Here is a 23,139-nt window from a genome sequence, read left to right as displayed (position 1 = left end):
ATCGCAGAATGAATTGATGATTTAAATTAAGAAATGTCAGAATTTATGTTTGAATACAGGCAAGAACCTCAGTGTGAATTTCTGTTTAGATACAAGTTACAACCTCAGTGTGAGTTCGTGTTTAAATACAAGTAAGAACCTCAGTATGAATTCATGTTCAAATACAAGTAAGAACTTCAGTGTGAATTTGTGTTTAAATACAAGTTAGAACCTCAGTATGAATTCATGTTCATATACAAGTAAGAACCTCAGTGTGAATTTGTGTTCAAATACATGTTAGAACCTCAGTGTGAATTCGTGTTTAAATATAAGGATGAATTCATGTTCAAATACTAGTCAGAACCTCAGTGTGAATTCGTGTTTAAATATAAATAAGAACCTCAGTGTGAATTTGTGTTTAGATACAAAAGTCATATTTAAATGTTTTGCATCTAACTAATTTGTACCTGTAATTCATTAAATCAATGTATGTTACGTATTTACCTTTATCAAATGAATACAAGTAGCATAAAAGATTATGAGCGATACCTTGATGGCCTCTGACGTGAACCATTTAAAACCAGTTCCTGGAATTTCTGAGTCCGTCTTCCCTTGTCTGTGTAATTGAATGAGAACTGGTCGACCAGTTGTTGTTTGTCAGGACCATCTATATCAGTGATGTTGATGTCAACCCGGGCAGTCCCCTACATATATGCAACTCTGACATTTCTTGATGTTTGAAGAATTTTCATAATCAGTTATTTATTATCGATAACAACACAAGCATATTTTTTTAATATAGAAAATTGGCAGTAATAACGAGGATTAAATGTTAGAAAATGAAATCTCCATTTTATTTTACCCTCAGTAATCATCATACAAGTTGATTATTTGTTGCAATTGATGCGAAATAAAAATCAGGATGTAATACGGAACTTTCATGATGTGCCGGAACGACCGATTATATTTGACTTTTATACACCACGGTCACGTGATAATAACCAATTGTAGGGCAAAGTTGACATTGATACAAATTGTGTTTCGCTAGCAGTCGGCCCGTAAAGAGCTATAGCGATGTCCTATGATGACGATCCAAGTCACTATTTGTGCTTAATACCTGGGAGTAAGTTAGATGAAAGGGAAAAGGCGTATTTAGATGCGTATCATTGGATGCAAGGCGTGAAGTTTTACCGACATCCTCAAGATATTCCCTTTTTTATTTCCCTCGCCAACTCACATAATTTAATCAAATGCATTTTCCTATAAAATGGTTGTAGTGATTCCTTACTTTCGAAGATAGCATTTAAATGCAGGAATTTGATAGTAAATGAAGTATTCCATGCTTGTTTACTTAGTTGTTATTGTAATCCGGAAGTGACATGCCCTACAAATTACGTTCAACGCGCGATAAAAGTCAGAGTGGATCCGTATCTCGAAAGTCCCGTATTATACTTTGTATATATCACATATCATGGCAAATTGTGCTCACTAGATCGAAATCCCTCATTTGAGTTTTTAAAAATGTAATGTATAATTGTAATGTATATGGCTCGTTTAATATCTTAAGTATAGTTTTATTGTGCAAATGCATGCGAATTACATGACCGTGTTTATATTACACACCTTCCAGTCTGTGTTTATCGGTTGTTGTTGAGTTCCCTCGTCACTGAAGACGAACTCCGGTGGTCGGTCGGCATTTAGCTGTATGGACTGGCACCAAGACCTGTATAGAATATTCTATTGGTTAGCACCACACGTATTCGATTAGAAGAGACTGTGTTCATTACTTTTCTCATAGTAGAATTGAGAAATGACTCTGAGCATCAATCATTAAAGAAAGCAAAGACTGCGGTCTGTGATGTGAACCGAATATAAGATGTTTTGTAAAATTTTCATGATTTTGTTTCCTTTACAAAACATTTTCTTTTTTAAAAGAATATTTGTTATTTATTGATATTTTTCTATGAATTTTCTTAGTTACTTGGAGTATGGAGTACCAAATTATCATAAACTTAAATAATTGAGGACATAATTGAATTATTGTTCTCTTCAATTGAATTCATGATATCACTAATTTTGCCAAATGAACCATAATTTTCTTTTTAGATTATGATACACAGACGTTTAAAAAAAGAAGAAGAATTGTATGTTTTAATGTATTATACCTGAGACATTATATGCTGTGTGTGCGTGTGTGTATTTCATTATTATTATTATTTTAATACGCCCTGAAACTGATGTTTATTCTTATCTAGCATATTTATGGTATCTTGTGTTTTCATGTTTTATATGTACAATGAGGATAGGTACAGCTTTTAATGTTTTATTTATTTTCTATGTATTATGTGTATAACATTCTGTTGTAAGGTATATATGCATTGTAAAGCACCTTTGAGCGTACATAGTGTATGAAAAGAGTGCTATATAAATTTGGTATTATTATTATTATTATACAGCTTTTTACCAAGAGCCTTTTCGCGAAATTGATCTTTGTTTCTTTTTTTGCATGTCAAACACATGTATTTCCCATAGGTTTCCAATGTTAAATCAATTAGGTAATACCTCATAAAAGTACGTGATCGTTTTTCAAAAATTTCCTGATGAATCATTTTGTATGTTGAAAAACAAGGGTTTTTGATATCTTAATTTTCGTTGATGAAGACTTTTTTGGGTTAATCATTTATCAGATACCCTAAAAGTCTATAAATAACACAAAATGTAGATTGAAGGAATGAACATCTAGGTTGCTTGTACAGTGTAGTATGGATATATACATGTGTATATATCGACTATGGAAGCAAAGGTAAATCTGATACAAATTAAGTACATGCTTTCATTGTTTACACATTCATTCCTTTAGTAATTCGGGAATGAATATGAGATGAGCGGTGCTAGTGTTTGGATTTTTTTTCACGTTTATGTTATCGGTTTTTGTCTGCAGACATGTACCTGTCCCGCTGTTTTCTTCCTTTGGTACGTTACCTCATGAGTTGATATGGTAATACTAGAACACACAGCATTTCCTCGTTCTGTTTTGCCCAAACAATGATTTCAAGGCAGTGATTCATATAAGAAAAACAAATTCTACCAGATTACACATAAACTGTGTGTTCCGTGAAAACCATGCGACATAAACAACGGCATTCTCTGTACATGCTTCTAATAACAAGGGCAATCTCTGTACATGCTTCTAATAACACCATTTTTGGTTTATTACATCACCTTGTTTGTTCCTACTTCCTGGTAGTGTTGGAGCGTGAATATTATATAAGTGGATCGTGATATTAAATTCCTTAATTACTGCTGTGTGAAGATTTTGTCATAATTGGCATATTGTTCATTGCCTAATTATTTTCGTATCGTCTTCTCAATTATCGGTTTGTAGAGAAACTTCCTAAATCAGATGTGAAACCCTTATGATTTTTTTTTCTCAAATGCTTTTAATGCCAACTTTTTTATTAATGTAAATTGTCACCAGTAATTAATATAAACCAGAACAGTTGTACAACCTAACCTGAATTTGTAGTTAGAGCTGTTGGTATTGATAAAGTGTACTCACTCCTTATCAACGGCAAATACACAAATATTGATGACGTAATCACATCGGTCTGAGCTGCACTTATCTGACGCGGCCGGTCCATCACAGCAGTCTCCATTGTACAGTTCACTATTAGTGTTGTTGTATTCCTTCAGATTAATAAACAATGTCGCTCGAGGACTCGCCTGTAAGACATGTAAATCAGAAACTGAATCACAAAAAACCACGGAAGGTTCAGCTTAATTTTGTTTGTCTGTTTTTTAACCACGATGATTTAAAATTTCTACAAGTCGTTTATATTCCACAAAAATAATTCATTTTGCATATAGGATCTTGGTTAAATGGAATGTCGTTTTTATATTCAGATTTGCAGCACAGTTGACAAAGATACTCAGACAGAAAATAAAGTCAACAACTCGCTAAATAGACCCCAAAATAAAGGTTTAACTGTTATATATCGACAGCATACTTAACAAGAGGAATTCACGAAATTAGATTACAATATGATTTGAGTTTGTTTTCTTGATTTGATTAATGAGTTTTAAATAATCTTTAAAAGGTACATTGTGTATTTATTTTCTTTCAATATACTGTTATTTGTTTGTGTATGTGTGTTAAACTAAATTAATGAATATTACATTTATTTGCATAAAACATTAAAAACACGAAAATATAAAAGTTCAGGGCTACATAGACTCTGATTAAACCCATGAGAATTTTATCAGCCTTAATCATGGTACATTATGTACATGTATGGTGACTGCAGCCAAGATTTGGCATGTCTATAGATGCCGTTTTGTTTACATAACGTGTTCTTTCAACAAAGACATGCCCCTGTATCCACACAAAAATATAATTATTTCGTCTTCTTTTAAAAACTGAAATGTCTATCGGAACTTATTTTTATTGCATGTAGATGCAGCGCGATAGTTTTGGTGTATCAATCTTAAAAAATTCATTACGATCATTTTTACCATTTAGAAACTTACTAGAATTTTCTTGAAATAATATTACTAAAAGGATTTAAATTTCAAAGAATTACTTTCAGAATTTATTTGAGTGAAATTTTTAATTAACTATTTGATACTTCCTATGATAATTCAAAAATTCATAAATAAATATTCGTAAGATTATAATCTTACCTGTCTGGAAAAAGAGGCAAAAATACAAATAAACAGGACTGTAAAAATGTTCGCTCTGATATCCATATTCTTCACAAACAAATAAAGTTCTAATGATGTCAGTTTGTAATATATATAATCCCCAGTAAACTGATTCTAACTAAGGTAAGGTCTGACTGTTCATGGGGAGGCGGCATCCGCCTAGCGATTCAGACACGAACTTTATCAATGCCACCCCTTATACGGCATAAACAAATGTAAATAATGAACCAAACCCGCTTAAATTCTTTTAAACAATGAGTTTAGCTATCCGCAATATCTAAGACTTCTGTTTCTGTTTCGAAAGTGCTGAAGACCCGATAAGACAGCAGCTTTCTACAGCCAGTCCTGCCTTAAGACCGCGACTCGTTATCTTTAGTTTGGATAATGGTGTGTCATCGAGGGCTGCAAAGCCCTCATCACGTGTGACACAATTAAAACCTTAACAAATAAAACCAAAATATTTTGTTTACGAATTGAAAATGGTAATTATCTTATCATTTTTCTGTCAGAATAAGTCGTACGTAAAATAAAATTGATTTTATCAAACAAAGAAATATATGTTTGATAATTTTGTTTATGATAACATTACACTTGCAAAGCCAATAAAACAGCTTATTATTGATATATTTACTTCGACGTCTTTACCAATTGAAATGATAGCCATTTCCTCATGAATGTGAACAATGTGCGCATGAATCTTGATCATTTTAATGAATGAGAATTCCCACAGAAATGAATGTAAAATGTAAATATAAAAAATGAAATTCATTTTTGAAAAGTGCACGAGAGTATGAACTGCACCGCTTCTCGTCAGCATACCTTTCATGAAATAAGTAAGGCGTTGCAGTTCATGCCTTCACGTATATCTATTTCTTGAATAACTATCAATTAAACTGGGAATCATGCCAATAAAACCCACAAATATATTATTTTACAATGATACCCCCTTCTCTCTCTTCATCACACACAATTGATAAGTTGTCAGTTATCTAATATGAATTATAGAAGGCTTACTAATCAAACCCAGAATTTAACACAGGAGACATCTTCACTAGAATTGATTGAAAATTGAAAGCATTGATTACAAAATGAGCTGAATTATACAAATGTTATTTGGAGAGTATTCTAACTATATATTGTTGGTCAATTTCAGATTATAGTGTTTTCTATTAAAATGCAATTCTATTAAATTGATGCTTATCGATAGCTATATCCGTAGTGATATAATCCGTATCCAAAATACGACCGTATAAAACAAATGTCAACTAAGCTGATCACTACTGGGGTGTGACAAGGTGTATTAGTACACACCCAGCTCTTCACTTTTATCCGAGCTAATCTATTATTAATGTCCATGTTCTCAAAAAGACACACAGGTAAGTTCCTCAAATACGTAAACATTATCTTCCTTCCAAATTAGTTTAAGGATAGGGAGCTATTTGAATGATTTGGGTTAGAATGTGAAATTGCTATATCAATAAGAAATGTCAACAAATCAAAGAATGCAGATGACGAAGTTTTCAAGAGAGAGTACAAAACGTCGAAATACCACTAGACGATCGCAGAAATTAAAAGCATTTTCATTTTTTTTTCGGTATCAGTAGATATGCTTAAAACTCAATCACACTGGGATCGTGTTGACATGTATATGTGAAATATGGCAGTATTAATGCTGTAACAATCCCATTCAACAGAGTATTTATTTATTTAAAATAAATAAATATCGACAACAGTCTGAAGTACACAGCATAGAGTGGGTGATTGAAATAAAAGCATCGCTCTCTAAACACAGTAGGTCATTTTGAATATATCAACAATAGAGATGGCGGCACATATTTCACTATTGTATAGAACTCTACGCAATCACTATACACTTGCAAGACGCTGGTATACAAATTACACATAACCAACCTATGTATTGAAATTACCATGAATATATGGCTCAATTTCAAAACGTATATCACACTGACAATTTTCTCAAAATACCATTCAGCGATAATGAATTCACATTTAATTTTCTTTAGATAAATTCACATATGGCGATAATATAAATGTGTTGTAGGTCCACCTTAGGTCTACATCGTATAACAACACGTATTATTATCAATTACTTTTCTTCGGTAAAGCTTGCAAAAACAAACAAATAAGCAAACTCCTCCAGGTAGGCATGGCGAATTCCCTTGTATAGTTTTCCATATTTTCTGAGGTCGAGATCTGCATTTTCCCCTCCGTCTCTGTAGAACGGTTACATCTTTAACCTGTAAAACCTTGCAGAGGAATTCTTTGAATGCGATAAAAAAAAAAATGATACCCAAAGAAACACAAGAAACCTTTGAAATATCGCACACTAAGACTAATTTGGAGAAACGCTTTTCTTTAGGGACCTATGGAACACTCCCTCCTCCAGTGTACATACTGTAAATTACAAATTCAAAGTTGATGTCATTACTCTGATACAAACAGTTGAAAGCGTGCGATTAGGTAAATGTAAGATTTGGAACGCTTGTCATTGTCATAATTTTTCGTCCAAATCTTCCTACAGTTGATTAGCAGCTGCCTTTGGTCCATATGCATTTAAGTATGTGTGGTATAGCTTAATGGCGTGAATCAATGAGTACATGTAGACTTTTCAGAGGCTTTCTCTTCTGTAACTCTCCGTATGGCAGAATCTTCATTCTTTTTTTCATCAGCAACATCTACGGAGCTCATTTCACAGGAAGCAAATCCACTATCTTCTTTGTATCTAAAAATACGCTGTTTGCGTAAGACTGCAGGATCCTCATTAATAATCTGGCTGTTCCTCGCATCCTCGCTCAAGCCAAAACTAAGATCTGTGCTACATGTGTTCTGTCGCTTGTGGAAAGATTTGAACCACTTATGTAACACATTGGCGAGGAGGAGATCTGGTACCCTGCTTTTAGGTGTAACATTCCGCCTCTTTCTTAGCTTTGGGCGCCGACGAACTTGAGTAACGGTCGGTGTGGACGGAGTTTCTTCCACCTCAGCCGAGTTTTGCAATTTTGATGAAGGAAGATCATTTTCTGGGTTTGAAGAAGTGGATTCAGCATATGACTTCCCTTTACACAAGCATTTCATTGTGTTTTCGTTGATGTCAAAATCAGGAAAGTGAGAGAAAACACTTTTGTACTTTTTTAGAATGTCATCTTTTAAGGCTTCATAATATTTATTTCGATTATCATCTGTTTCAGATCGCATTCTCAGAAATACTTCGTTCCAAAGTTGCCTTCGCGCATTGCGAACTGGCGTTGCGAGAGTTCGATCCAGGAATGAGTAGTCTACAAGACCTTTAGAATACAGATCATCAACAACATCTTTGATGTCAACTAGATTGTAGATACAGCATTTTATGCAGGTTATATTCTCTTCGGAGTGTTCAGACTTTTGTCTTTCAAAATCGCCGTGGAGATTTTTGGCCAAATCTGGACGCTCTGTGTCTAACGCCTTTACGAACTTTAGGAAATTATCCTCACCGTAACGTGAAAGACACATCAAAAGACTTCTTATCTGATCTTTCTGGGAGCCGGCCGCATGACATTATTGTTTCCTGATCTGAATGATAAATAGCCTCGTTTTCGATAAGATCATCAATGACGGGTCCCCGAATGCACAATTCATTTACAAGCACTTTGTGGTTCTTCTGAAGGACTTTGACGTGAAAATCTGTGGATGAAAAGAGGAACCAAGGTGAAGAGCTGCCAAGACGTAACATATAGATAACATGAATTTGTACTCGTTAATATAAAGTGTAATGAAATACTGAACATGTTGATGTAAACCTTTCATATAAAGGAACATACACACCGCTGGTCTGAAACAGTTTCAACAGAATTCAACATTAAAAATTCTCGTTTGAAATTCAAATATTCGCAAGGGATACAAGATGGAAATGGTCTATTACGTTAGATACGGGACTAGCACGCGCCTCACGACGGAGAGGTACCAGTCCCGTATCTAAGACAACATACCGTGATACTAATGACATTTCAAAAACAAAACAATGGATGTCTCTTGTCATAAGATGTTACTAGTCAAGGCGGCCAAATTGACAAATCCAGATAGATGGAATGCATTGAATAACATTGTTTTAAAACAGGTGTTTATAGTTTTAGAGTGAAAAACCCTTCATTGAACCCCAATAATATTGTACTTATTGTAACTATACGCATGCGCATTGAACAGATTTAACATGTGTACAATTCATATTTCGGATCGTATCGAGGTGGATGAATTCATAGGTGACCGTTTTCAAAATTTCAACTAAAAACACGTTTCTCAGTTACTCAGAAAATGCAACATCTTTGCGTGGAGTAATTCGGATGTATGCTAATAGTAAATTGTGAATATTATCGCGGGGATGTTAACCCATCCCTTCACTTTTTTCCTTCCACCGGATTCTGGATTTATTCAATGGTATATTCAAATTGGAATTCCTGGAAAAATTATCTCTATTATTGATAAGCTTAAGGATTAATCATAGGTTCCTGTTTAGGTACAGGCGTTTTCAAAGGTGTTATATATATATATATATATATATATATATATATATATATATAAATTGACGATCAGATGGAGTTCAATCACATAACATTTATTTCTCTACAGGCTGTTTCGTGAGGGGATGGTTTCCCCTCACTCGTCGGGAGAAAAATGACATCTAACGAAAAACATCCGCGTGGCTGAGAATATGTTACACAGAAACATACTGGATAGTTGCTAAGCATGATTACACACAGGATTGAGTAAATAGAAATTTATGGGAATGACGGCAAGTGCTGACAAGTTCTGATGTTTCTGTGTAACATATTCTCAGCCACGCGGATGTTTTTCGTTAGATGTCATTTTTCTCCCGACGAGTGAGGGGAAACCATCCCCTCACGAAACAGCCTGTAGAGAAATAAATGTTATGTGATTGAACTCCATCTGATCGTCAATTTATGTAGCTCCGTGAGGCCACGTCGAGCACTCTAGAAGATTATATCGGAGATTTATCCCAATATATATATATATATATATATATATATATATATATATATATATATGACATTTTGGATCAGCTCTTAGGACGAATAAGGCATGTCCTAATTCGCTCCGCTTTTAACATTGATTGGCAAGCCTAAAGACCAAAAACATGTAGTCTGCGTTGTAAATACGTTTGTAGATTAGTGTAGTTGTAGTGCTAGATGTATTTATATGTAGTTTTTGTTATTATTCTTTGTTGATATTGGCCACATTATGTAATTCTTTTTGTTTGTCCCGAGGAAGGGACGGGTCGTCCCGAAAATTTGACAATCAGGTTGTTCGTTTCGTTGGTCATTTTAGTGTTTAGCGCTTTATATGTGTATATATATATATATATATATATATATATATATATATATATATATATAAGGTCAAAAAATAAAACCCAATACTCAAACTTTTATCTATAGCGCTTTCGCCCTGCAGGCTCGTCAGTAGATTTTTAAACAATGTAAACAAGTTCCATTATGACGTCATCCTCGTGACGTTATGCCGGCAACGTTAAACATAATACAGTCATGATTGTGACGTCAGAACATTATACAATGTTAATGTTAGGCACTTTTAAAAATACATACATAATTATTTAAAACAGTTCAGTCTATAAGTTTTAAGCACTTCTGAATTCCTGTACATTAAAGGAGACATTCTATGTAAAATGTACATGTTAAATAACATGAAGTAAAAATATTAACAGTTTAGTTTCGGCTCAAACAGTTTTATGAAATAGTTTTCCTTGGCTCTGCGTAATTGTTCAATTTCCTCTTTTACTTTGTAAAATGGGAAAATATAAAAACTGCCTTCCCCGCACGAATCAAAATGTCCGCTACACGGTGTGTTTCTTATTGTAGGATCTCTGATCTGTTGTTTATGTACACGAACACGGTCAGCCAATTTGGTTCCTGTTTGACCTATATAGTTTTCTCCACATGTAGGGCACGTCATACAATAAAGTAGATTTTTAGATTTACACGTCATAGTTGAATTTACATTGAAGTTCATTCCGTTTTTGAAAGTTATGGAGTGTCCGGTTTGTATAAATTGGCAAGTACCGCATCGTGGATCCTCGCATTTGAAGATTGCTGGTTTTTCGGGGTTTGATGTAAATTTGGCTTTAGTGAGAATTTTTTCAAATTTGGTGGTTGACGTCTGCTGTGGAGTATATCCGTGGGCTGAATGAGGTCATTTAATGTTTCTGATTGTTGAAGAATAGGGAATAACTGCTTGGCTGTTTTGAATATGTTGTGACCTCTCGGGTTGTGTGTAAGAACGAAAGGAATTTTGTTGTTGGTTTCTTCATGTTGTTTAGTAGTTCACAATTCTGTGGTGGGAGTTTCTTTAGCCTTTTGTATAACTGTTTCAATTAATTTTGGTGGATATTTCTGTCTGCATAAAAATATCTTAAGTTCAGATAATCTTGTATTTCTGTGATCCTCATCTATTACTATTGTGCAAATTCTCCGGGCCATGTTAAAAGGGATGTTTCGTTTGGTGTGAGATGGATGGCATGAGTTAAACATCAAATATTGATGGGAATCTGTATTCTTGTAGTAGAGATCTGTTATGATTTTCACCCCCTCCTTTACAATCAGGATGTCTAAAAAAGGTAATTCATTTTCGTTAATTTCCATTGTAAATCGTATGTTATCGTGTAGGTGATTCAGCATGTTGTGGAAGTGCTGTAGATCTTGTAAAGATTTGGTCCAAAAAATAAAGCAGTCATCCAAATAGCGTTTCCAGTTATTCTCAATATATAGGCCAAATTCTTCTCCAAAAACTGATTTGCATTCTGTAAATAGTTTCTCCTCAAGAAAACCCAAAAACTAAAGTTGCGTAAGTGGGGGCGACTTTTGTCCCCATGGCTGTTCCTTTTGTTTGAAGAAAGTATTTGTTATCAAAAAAGAAATGATTATTTTCCAAAACTATTTTGATTCCTTCCAAGATAAATTCCTTTGAAAATCTTGATTGTAATACACTTTGATGTTTATCAATCCAGAAGGAAATGGCTTCTATACCCAAGTTGTGTGGGATAAATAAAATCTTTCATTAGTACGAGTGTGGGATAGGGAAATTCCACCGAGGGGACAAGATTCGCAGTCTAGGACGAGGCTTTGCCGAGTCCTAGACAGCGAATCTTGTTCCAGAGGTGGAATTTCCCTGCCCCACACGAGTTAATAATGAAGGATTATTTTTCTCACATTTTACCTACAGTTTAGTGCATAAATTTAGGAGCTTTGAGAAAATTCTAAATTATCAAAATCCTCATTTGAACCTCGATGCAAAAACTAATTAGATAGGCAGAAAGAGCGTATCCGAAAATGGTTTACACTGTAAGTGTAAACTAAAAAACCCAAGGTTGTCCAACAGAAACTATATACATTAAAATTTAAAGATAACAATGCAAAATATTTTTGCTTCATCGTGTAACGTAAATCTTCACAATGTAACGTAAATCATAGAAAATATATGACGTCACAATCAAATGACGTCGCAGCAGTGTGAGACAGAAAAATCTCACATAGCTGTCTCACATGGGTAAAGTCGATCTCACACTGGTGATAATGTGAGAAATTTGTATACAAACTTGTGACATCAAAACTCACCAATTTTGTATTTTCTTCAACGATTTTAGGAATGTGGTTTAAGAAATCCATGTCGTCCCGAATATAACTCGGAACTATTTTGCAGATGGGTTTTAGTATAATATCTAGGAAATTACTAAGTCTTTGTGTTGGACAAGAAGGGCCAGCTACGATTGGGCGTAGTTTAAGATCTGTTGGGCGCGGTATTTTGATGTATGGTTCACATGATTTCTGTATTCCGTTTTGAATTTGCTTAGATTTGTGGATTTTTGGTAGTCCATAAAAACTACTTGTTTTTACCTCAAAATTGAGTAAGAATGCTGCTTCTTTTTCCGTTAAATTGTCGGAGAATTTTGATATATATTTCCTTATCCAGACAGGAATTAAACTTTGATTTATTTCTTACAAGGTTTGTTGGCTCTGTCTCTGTAGACTCGGAATCAGATTCACTGGTCTCACTTTCATGAAAATATTCATGTAGTCTGAGTCGCCGAGTATAAGCTTTAACATCCGTTTTAAGCTCTTGGTTATTGACATGAGGTGTAGGGGTGTATTTTAGACCCTTAGACAGTAGTTTTATTTCGGAATCCGTTAGTTGTCTATCAGAAAGATTAAATACTTTTGGTTCTGTCTTAATTATATTCCTGGGTGTATCCCTTGAATTGCTGTTGTTGATAACCGTGGTATTAGGTTCTTGTATCTCTGACCTTGGCTCATTTTGCCTCCTCCTAAAAAATAGTTGCGTACCCCTCTTCCGATATACGTGGTTCTTTCGTTTCTGTAAAAGTTTGGTGGACGTCTATTTCTACTATACCCTCGGTTATTTTCATTTTGTCCGCTATTGTCCTGATTCCGCCTGTTTATAGCTTTGTGATGCTTAGGGATCTGTCGATATTGCGGAATAGGACTACGAGAGATTTGATTTTTGGATATAGAATTCTCGTATTGATTCTTATTTGTATTTTTTCGTTTTCCCGAAAATGAATTTATTCCTTTAGAAAATGATGGCCCAGGTGTATTTTCCATAGGGAGATCCACTGTAACTGTAGGAATATTTGTAGAATTTTTTCTTACGGCGCACGCGTAACTTTTCCTAGAAGTTTGTCTATCATGCAATTGATGGAGAAATAATACCATTTGTACACACTTATAATCCGAGAAATCAAAACATCAATTCAATTGTTTATGAATTAAACAAGCTACTTAAGGAAGATGAACAAACAAAAGGCATATACAAGAACTGTCGTTTTATTAGCAGTAAACGCCAGCCCAAAAATCTTAAGAGAATACTTTGTTCCTCCCAATTAGATGACCGTACTTATACAGTGTCAAAGTGTACGGACCCTCGATGCGGTACATGTGACTACATTACAGAAGGGACCAGTTATAATTTTAACGGACGAGAATTTAAAGTTAATGCTAACATGTCATGCGATACAAAGGATGTCATATACGCCATCACATGTCCTGGATGCAAGGAATATTACATTGGTGAAACTGGCAACACTCTCCGTGCCCGTGTACGTGTGCATAAGCAGCACATCAGTACACCTGAATACAGACAAATCCAGTTAAGTGCACACCTGGAAACGTGTGGTAAAAAACGATTTAACATTTTCCCATTTTATAAACTCAGATGTGCCAGTGCTATTCAGAGACGGGAAAAAGAAAAACATTTTATTGGTATTCTAAAGCCAAAACTTAATAGTCTTTTATAATTGCCTATGATTTTCCCGTACTTTTTCCAGATCATTGTTGTACATTATCCATGACGTCACAATATAGACATTTAACGTTCCGCTTACTTTGACGTCATAATCACTGTTACTATGATACTTATAAATATAGGTTATAGACTTTGTATGGGAAAATATGACGACCGAGTTTTTTGGCGCGCAGACGGACCGAGCTTGCGAGGTCCGTTCGCGACAAAAAACGAGGTCGTCATATTTCCCATACAAAGTGTATAACCTTTTTATTATATACTTTCAATTTCATTTAGAAACTAACAATAATTTTATTTTTAACAATAACTTTATCGGTTTAACTGAGTAAAAGATGAAAAACACGAAAAATTTGAAAATTAACGGCGTAGAAATTTGATTGTGACGTAATGTTTGCGGGCCGGAAAGTTTCCGGGCATATATCGTGTGATATATGCCCGCAAACTTTTAAAGAAAAAAGAAGATATGAAATTGAAAGTATATAATAATGCTATGTATACATTTTTGTAAAGCTTCTGAAGATGTAATGAAAGCGCTAAAGCTTTACGGAGGATTTCTGTGTTTTCTTTTCATATTTTTTAAATATATATATATATATATATATATATATATATATATATATACACACACACACGCACAAGTTTCTTCTGTGTGTGTGCTCTTTGTTATTCGTTTTGTGAAGATTGATGTGACCTAAACATTTGTTACTGACGAGTCTAGTATTATTGTGACGAGTCCAATATTGGCATATTATTATATAGCTAATAAATAGTCTAATATAAAATCTGCGTAAAATCTAGAGAATGTTAGCGTTCAATATCCTGAAAATTTATTGAACGCTAACTTTACATTACGTAAATTGTATGCACCCGAAACATTCCGAGTATGAGCGTTCAATATTGACGTTACCGTAACGACGTAAACAAGCAAAAATGGCAGACGACGGTCCTCCGAATTTGACAGAGCCGGTATTTGATATTTACTTAAGCATTATGTTTTACTGTACATAAATTATGATGTCCCCATTTACAAAATCAGTTTGCTTCATGCATTAATGACGGGTTAAATATTGAACAGTTAAGAAATGCATGCTGTTATTGCACACTGGCAATATTGATGAATTCTCGTCTATTTTGGAGTAGTTTGAGTGAAAATGGATATAACTTAACAACCAAATACTTTAGCTATATAATAAAAGGGTTATTGAACTTATATAGGTGAATATTGGCACTCGTTGGCTGTCAAAATGCACTCGCAAGCTCGTGCATTTTCACAGCCAACTCGTGCCAATATTCACCGATATAAGTTCAATAACCCTATAATATTGCACTCATCGCAATATCACTAGACTCATCACAATAATATCAGACTAGACCCTTAGAAATATATATGGGGCTCTGAGAACAAAGAGTGTTTTAATTGAGGTGATATTGAACAACAATTGGAAGATCAGTTTTACCTGGAACGCATTGTCTATACTTCTCGTATGTTTGGTGGTTGGTGTCCGATCTGCTTGATTTGAATTTCTTTTCCTTTGTCGAACACGTCCTCTCGAATGCAATGTTGCCGGGACCATGTTCACGTAGGAACTCCGTTATGTTTACAATTTTCTCCAATTTCTCCTCAAAAGAGAGAATTCTTGACAAATGTTCTTCTATCTGCTCCAACTTTTCATAAATTCTCTGAAAAAGAGAAAATTCGATCAAAATTGGAATGCCGTGTGGGCATGCATTATTCACTGTAGATTACTTTAAAAAGAGGTTCGCTCCTGAGTTTTGGAGTATTGTCAATATTTTCGGAAGTATATTTTGAAGAGGGATTATGAAATTAAAAGGAAAACTTGGGTCATAGTGCTTGTCATTTAGCTACAGTGTGTTAAATTTCTCTACTATTAGTATCATAAATCTACAAAATCGAAATACACGTTAAGAGTGTAAATATTGACACTATGTTGAATGATACAGAAACTGTAAAATCATGCAGATATAGGACTTTCTGATTAAACAATCCTTTCGCCACAAAATTTAGTCCTTTCCAAATCCTTTAAAATTTTGAATCGACACGAATTTTTTTCAACTGAGTAGTTTAAGTAATAAATATGTTTGGACTAATGACATAAGTAACGTACACAGTTAGGGCATGCGCAGTTGTACTCAGAAGCCGAGGAACAAAGTTCCTTAATATAGAGAACTCATCTCAGTTTGTTTCAGTCAAGTTTTAGATGTAAAAAAAAACCCCCAGCGTGAAAAATGGTTTTCTGTCTAACGTGAAGCTCTTGATATGCATGCATTTATAGCCACACATCCCGATTGTTAGACATATTAAACTAAATTGTAATCTTTTATAACATTTTACTTACTTACTTCATGTCTCATCAGCGACTAAAACCCTCACAATGGAAGACATACGGCATAATTCATACCAATTTAATTATCATCATTTTCATTTTTTTTATTGCTTTCTACAGTTTAATCCTATTTTCTAATTTGTACCAATAATAAGCAATGAAATACTGATAATACTTACTTGGAGATGAGTAGAGATATCCATAGTCCACACCGTGCACTCTGGAGGCAGAATTTAAGTGCTTCCTCAATCTTTACAATTATTTCATTCAGTGTATGAATACGCCAATTCAGATCCACGTCCTCCAAGCCGGAAGTACTGAGTATTTAGTGGCACAGCATACCATGTACCAACAAAAAATTAATTCGTAGGATATATTTAATTGCCACATCTAACCTACATTGAAACTGAATTTTAACTCAGAGAGTACGGTCTAAATTAATACTAACAAGGAATATGAATTTCTTAATTTTTCAGTGTCGGTTTAAATATCAAGTTACTACAAGTACATTACGCCCAAACAAGTTCTGCACATGTCCTCAACATGGCTATAGAATGTGTCGGGGGTGTGGCAGTACAGAGGCTGCGGAGGAGGTGTAATCTACTTTCACTTACTACTTTCATTTACTCAGTTTAGATTTTCCTGTTCTAATATTTCTAATTTTTGTTGTTGATACAATTATTAATATTTGCATTCCCATTTTTGCCTTTTAGATTTTCAGAAATTGTAATGATAGCTATTTCCTCCTGAACGCATTACAGCTTTGAACAATGCGCGTATGAATCTTGATGAATATACTCGTAGTATATCTATTCTATGTCTATTCTAACGACTGGGAATTCTAACAGAAATAAGAGTAGAGCGTGAATATAAAAAATGAATTTCATTTTTGAAAATACATGAGGGTACGAACTGCAACACTTGACGTCGGCATACGTTTTATGAAGCGCGGTAAATATAAATCATTTCTTGATTGACAAAGTTCTAATTCATCCTCACACGCAAAAGGTCAACCTCGAATGACGTACACACACAGTTCTGAACGTATGTGTGATGTATAACACCAATATTGTAACCACGTTTTGCTTTTCTTTGAAGTGTTTCCAATGTTTCTTATGTATTGTATTTACAATAATCATAATAAGTACGTAGAATTTGACTGCTGTGAATGTTTAATGTTTTACACGATATTTCCGTGCGATTTCCGTAAGCTGTTGTGTATGGAATCCGGATAGGGCCACGTAGTTCACTATCGCACCATCGAGGTTTGGGTCGATGGTGCGATGACGATGGTACGATGACTATGGTACGATGGCGCGATAATGCGATAACGATGGTGCGATACTGCGATGGCGATGATGCGATAACGCTACATTAGCAGAGGTGGGATCGGGTGCTTAGGAGTAAACATCCCGATGTAGACCGGTCACACACGGAGTGTGTAAAGAACGGCCTCAATCAGTATGAAACATGTCAGACAGCATTTTACCTAATACAGATTCTATTGGTAAATTAGATCGTTATAACGACCATATCATTTGCGAAATGCTGACTTCAAACGAGACCATTGAACCGACCCCTGTAACATCAACTTATTTATCAGTAATCTCTGTCTCGATTTAAAAACTGTTCATGTGCAGAACAAGCTCTTGTGTATAGAATCAGTCGAGAAACATAAACATCATATGCAGCTGATAATGGAATATTGCTACATAAATATGGGAAGTTGACGATGAAGAAGCTGAAGTCATCCCGTTTCTCATAAAGTTTAGTTGCTAGTTTGCCGTTAACATCTGATTGATAAAATATCAAAGTATGAAGCAGATATGGAAGACTATGCCTTTTATTTTCCGTTCACTGGAATCAACATATCAACGAATCGCACTTTTGTTGAAAGATGCGACTTTATCCACAAAAAATACTCATTATATATATAAATATATCTTTATGAGGAATTTTATTCAGTTGATAAAAAAAAAAGTAAACTATTTTAATACTGAAAAAGTTTATATTTTTCCAGAGATAATCAATGATTTAAGATAAAAAATGTTGTCAAGCACAATAACTCATGCTGCAATTTCCTATCTATTATACAATGGTTTCCCTAATAGCCACATTTAATCTATACATATTTATGAATTAGCAGGGGTTTTTTTTTAAACTGTTGACATATAAATTTTGTCATTTCAACTAGTTTTTATATCTATTTTTATCATTTTATTTAACGAAAATGTATGATTTTCTGATGTTCACACCTACATCTGTTTTTGTGTGTCTGACAACGTTTACGTTTTTCATTGGTTATTAATCAAATTAAACAACATTGAGTGAAAACTAATACAGTTTTTTTTTCCATTTTTAACCATTAATATTGATAAGTCACATGAGGATGGAACTACGATGAAAACCAATCGCAAGACTTCTACTGTTTCGCACCGGTTGCGGTAGTTTAGTGGTAGAGCGTTCACTTCATAACTGGTAGGTCGTGAGTTCGAACCCTACTCGTGCCATGGCCGTGTCAAATATAGGTAATAATTGCTCCTTCGCCAAACGCTCGGGATTTAGAAGTGAGAATCATGGGTCCTTATAAACGGAGTTCCCGTGTCGCGGCAGGCGTTGGCATGTTAAAGAACTCTCACTTCTATCGCCCTGAGCGCTGAGCATAGGTCTAATCCTATACCTGGTGACGTCTCAGTATGAGGGGAAAATTCTCGATCTCAATATGTTCTACATATACTCAGTACCTACCTACCTATCGTTTTTCAAGGTCAGAGGTCAAGATCGTAGTATCAGTTAATAATAAAACGTTATAGGCAGAATCCAGATCGAACTATTAGGACTAGGACCGTTAAGCTTCGTAATACTCCTCATGCCAATTAAAGGACGCATTTTGTTCTTCAAGGTCAAATATCAAGGTCGTAATATCACTTAGTATGAAAACCTTGTAGGTAGAGTACAAACCGAACCGTTGGGGCTAGGACCGTCAAACTTGGTACACATACATCTTAATCCAAGCGGACGATGTCCATTGTTTCCCAAGGTCAAAGTCGTAGTACCACTTAATAGAGAAACCTTGTTTTCGTTATGGATGCAGATATTGCTCTGAAATTTAGTCACAAGCTTCCTCTCGGAGGAAAATAAGTTCAGTTTGCGTTTCAGCTGGATTGATGCACCATGACCTACTTTAGGGGTAAAAGTAGGTCAAACAGATTTCCAGTTTGTATTTCCCGCTATGAATAGAGGTTGCCCTGTCACAACCTCCATCTAAGAGAAATAAATAATCAATTCATATTTCAACTTGATTGGTGCTCCGTAGCCTACTTTTGGGCTATTTAAAAGTATGTCAAATGGCTTTCTGAACTTGTTCTCATTATGGATACAGGACCGACAGTTCTTCTGGCTACCATACCCTTCCTTGCACGTGGAAAGAGAATAATGCACTATACATAAGCAACATTGGAAATCACCATACCCGTGTTAAATGTTTCGGAAGATATTTACACCAGAATACGACACATGTTTTGCTGTTGGCTAACCTATAATTTTTTTCCCACTTTGTTCGGAATCAGTTTTACCTATTCTACTATTGGGTTATTTGGTTGTAATTGAAGAACCTGACACAGGGACTATAATTTCTATGGGGGTAATTTTTCTACATGTACTTGAAGGGAGTTGTAGAACTTCTTGCATTTAGAGGGTGTGATGCTGTTCTACGATCGAAAATGGACTCTAAAATCTATAGAATATTTATCCGGTTATTTTCCCACGTGGAAAGGGCCTCTCCACTTTAGCTGTAGCCTTTGGTCCCTTTTTACCAGCCCTCTTTTCAAAGAAAAAAAAAGATTTATCTATTATAACACTTCTTGGTAAATATTAAACACTGATGTATCTCCTGTAAGTGTACAGTCCTTTTCCCCTGGGATATTGGAAGATAAGGGTAGAAAACTAAGTTTGAAATGGTCACCCTTAGCCTGAAAACTACAGAATTACTACCTGAGGTCAGTACAGATAAATGAGGTATAAAGAAGACGAATACTAAGAGTATGCAGATTTTTATTGTAATTATTGTTATGAATTTCATCACCAGCACAAGATTGTCCAGGCTTGCCTTTTGGATATGATTTTCTTTATTATAAAATAAATCACAATAGAAAAGAGAAATCTGGACAAGCTTATGCTCGATATAAACAAAGGCTTTAGATGAATATCAATAGAGGTATAACAAAAACAGACAAACGCGATTTCAAAAGACGGCATATCTCTTAAAATGCCAAACCTCTAATTCTAAATTAAGGTATTAATGAACATCTTAGGTCATTATACATTTGCAAATTGTATAGTTTTACTAAATCATCGGAGGGGGGAGGGGGTAAGTCAAAGCTAAATTTGGAAGGTCCTTTGACACACACCCCTCGTCAACTTCGAACAAGAATCACTATTCGTCATTACCCCTGAGTCAGCTAAACGCCGAAGATCGATACACAAGGTCATGTTAGACTACAGTACTACTCAATATCTATCATCCTTAAAATTTGCTGAGGTCGTCTCCGTGTGAAATCATGAAGTATTTCACACATCAGAAATAATTATAATAATGTGAATTTGCTATATAAGTATAGTTTGCGTAATGAAATTCTTCAGAATCTTGCATGTAAGACAGGACACAGCGGATGACTTATCGATCGTAGATAAAAAAAAAAAATTAAATTCTATATCACACAAATACTAACAACTTCTCGAGATTAGTAGAACTCCTAGGAATTTGTAAATCTTATTTCGATAATATTTTTACAACCGATGTACTCCTACCGGGGAGACATGTAAACGACCAGAAGGCTGGGAATCTGTAACAGCGAACGGCGAAGTATTTGAACGTAGATTGCTTTAACTACTATCCAGCACCTAAAGCTGGTGACGTCTGTACATGAGTGAAACATTCTCAAATAGAACATAAAACAACAAACTAATCAGCTAAATAATCAGAGCAATGACTCGGCATTAACTTGAGTTCCTGGGAAGAACTTTTGCCAGATATCGTCTTTTGTTGGGGCCCTGGTATTACGTTTTTGACCATCTTCAACTAAAGAAGGAATCAGACCATCGACTGATGCAGAAAGCGAACCATCATAACATGGGTTTGTGTAAGTAACATCTTCCTGATGATTACCGGATATGTGTGCCCAGTTCTTTGTGATTGGTCCACCTGAAGGAAGATTCAACGAATGCTTTGTGTCATTATGTGTTGCTATTTTAGACGAGATTTCTCTGGGAGGATCTTTATAACCTACACCCGTCATCGGTACGTCATCATTCGTCGTTACACCCGTCATCGGTACGTCATCATTCGTCGTTATCACTATTTGAGGAGTTCTTGGATAGTGTGATGTGGATGCATGATCCTCTGGCGGGTTTGGAGTACTAGGTTTCTCGTTTCTCGCGTTGGGTGCTTCAATGAAGACCTCTATATCCGGGGAATTCGAACGGGTAGCACATTTTTGAGCAATAACAGAACTTGCATCGCTGCTGGAGTACACTCGTCTTTGTGTCGAAATTTGCAACGTCTCACATGAGCAGTCCCATGAACAATGTCCAACAATATGGCGGCTGTCAGCGATATCGCAGTAATTCTTGGCAAGAATTTCTCGCATCGTCTTGGAAACGTTGACGTTATTTCTTTGAAGGTTTTTCAAATTCTCAAACACGTACTTCCAGACTTTACTACCTTTGAATTCCGAGTTTGGTTCGATGTATTTCCGGAGTGCTGTGGCGCCTATGATTCCTCGGGAAAATAATTCATCTATGACCTCCTCTAGCTGTACTCGTCTGGAAATTTCACACCTTATACAGGATATATCCATCCCGTCATCCCCAAACAAAATGGCATCATTGTCTTCAGTGTCAGCCTTATAACGACTGAGCTCCTCAGCTATGTGACTGTGTGATTCCTTCAGAACGTCAAGAAAAGCTTCGAATTTCGTTGCGTCGTAGGAGCCTAGTTTTAGTAGAAACAATCGCAATTGATTTGTTCTGTTGCTGTGCATCTTTATTTCGTCCCACGTTTCACGTCTGATGACGTCGTGTTGAATAAGTTTGTCTATTTCTGATTCAAGATGAAAGTCTCCCACCAGTCTCATGTGGACCTTCCTCAGCGCTGTTTTGTGGTGTGACACAGGATGATCTATAGATTAAAATCATTTGTTTCTCACAGAACTCAAAACACTCCAGAAATCTAACAAATGCAAGTTCTGTCATGGCTGTGACTTTTACTTTTTTGCAGAGTAAACGAATAAAAGCTCCAGATTGATTGTATAAATGCTAAGACAATGTGTTGTATCTTCATTGTGAGTGCTAAGACAATGTGTTGTTTCTTCATTGTGAGTGCTAAGACAATGTGTTATATCTTCATTGTGAGTGCTAAGACAATGTGTTGTTTCTTCATTGTGAGTGCTAAGACAATGTGTTATATCTTCATTGTGAATGCTAAGACAATGTGTTGTATCTTCATTGTAAGTGCTAAGACAATGTGTTATATCTTCATTGTGAGTGCTAAGACAATGTGTTGTATCTTCATTGTGAGTGCTAAGATAATGTGTTGTATCTTCATTGTGAATGCTAAGACAATGTGTTGTATCTTCATTGTGAGTGCTAAGACAATGTGTTGCATCTTCATTGTAAGTGCTAAGACAATGTGTTGTATCTTCATTGTGAGTGCTAAGACAATGTGTTGTTTCTTCATTGTGAGTGCTAAGACAATGTGTTGTTTCTT

General features: G+C 35.2%; 3 protein-coding genes across 8 annotated transcripts in view; all 3 read right to left on the bottom strand.

Annotated features, from left to right (window-relative positions):
- Positions 1-23,139, bottom strand: part of LOC125670354 (solute carrier family 17 member 9-like) — a 960,148-nt gene that overhangs the window by 302,625 nt on the left and 634,384 nt on the right. The gene's annotated exons all lie outside the window — the stretch shown is intronic.
- The window catches only part of LOC125667947 (uncharacterized), a 35,645-nt gene that overhangs the window by 11,077 nt on the left and 1,429 nt on the right, over positions 1-23,139 (bottom strand). Inside the window, exons 2-8 of the mRNA XM_056161229.1 lie at positions 21,356-22,551; positions 15,506-15,708; positions 13,790-13,853; positions 7,299-8,151; positions 3,539-3,755; positions 1,603-1,702; positions 529-683 (exon numbers count right to left, since the gene is read on the bottom strand). Coding sequence (XP_056017204.1) covers positions 529-683; positions 1,603-1,702; positions 3,539-3,755; positions 7,299-8,151; positions 13,790-13,853; positions 15,506-15,708; positions 21,356-22,551 — 2,788 coding nt within the window. The remainder of the gene's footprint in view (positions 1-528; positions 684-1,602; positions 1,703-3,538; positions 3,756-7,298; positions 8,152-13,789; positions 13,854-15,505; positions 15,709-21,355; positions 22,552-23,139) is intronic.
- LOC125668012 (uncharacterized) lies at positions 6,367-17,619 on the bottom strand. Of its 5 annotated transcripts, none has more exons than XM_048901740.2 (3): positions 16,553-17,044; positions 15,486-15,708; positions 6,367-8,361 (listed from the first exon to the last, which is right to left on the bottom strand). In XM_048901740.2, exons 1-3 carry the CDS (start codon positions 16,574-16,576, stop codon positions 8,168-8,170), a joined length of 441 nt encoding a protein of 146 aa, XP_048757697.2. In that variant the 5' UTR covers positions 16,577-17,044; the 3' UTR covers positions 6,367-8,167. The 5 variants fall into 5 exon arrangements, with proteins under 5 accessions (XP_048757697.2, XP_056017977.1, XP_048757698.2 ...); XM_056162002.1 differs by lacking the exon at positions 16,553-17,044 and adding an exon at positions 16,386-16,515; XM_048901741.2 differs by lacking the exon at positions 16,553-17,044 and adding an exon at positions 16,390-16,515.

This window comes from Ostrea edulis, chromosome 4, assembly GCF_947568905.1.
Source record: "Ostrea edulis chromosome 4, xbOstEdul1.1, whole genome shotgun sequence".
Lineage (NCBI taxonomy): Eukaryota > Metazoa > Mollusca > Bivalvia > Ostreida > Ostreidae > Ostrea > Ostrea edulis.
This window is presented reverse-complemented; position numbering and strand designations above follow the sequence as displayed.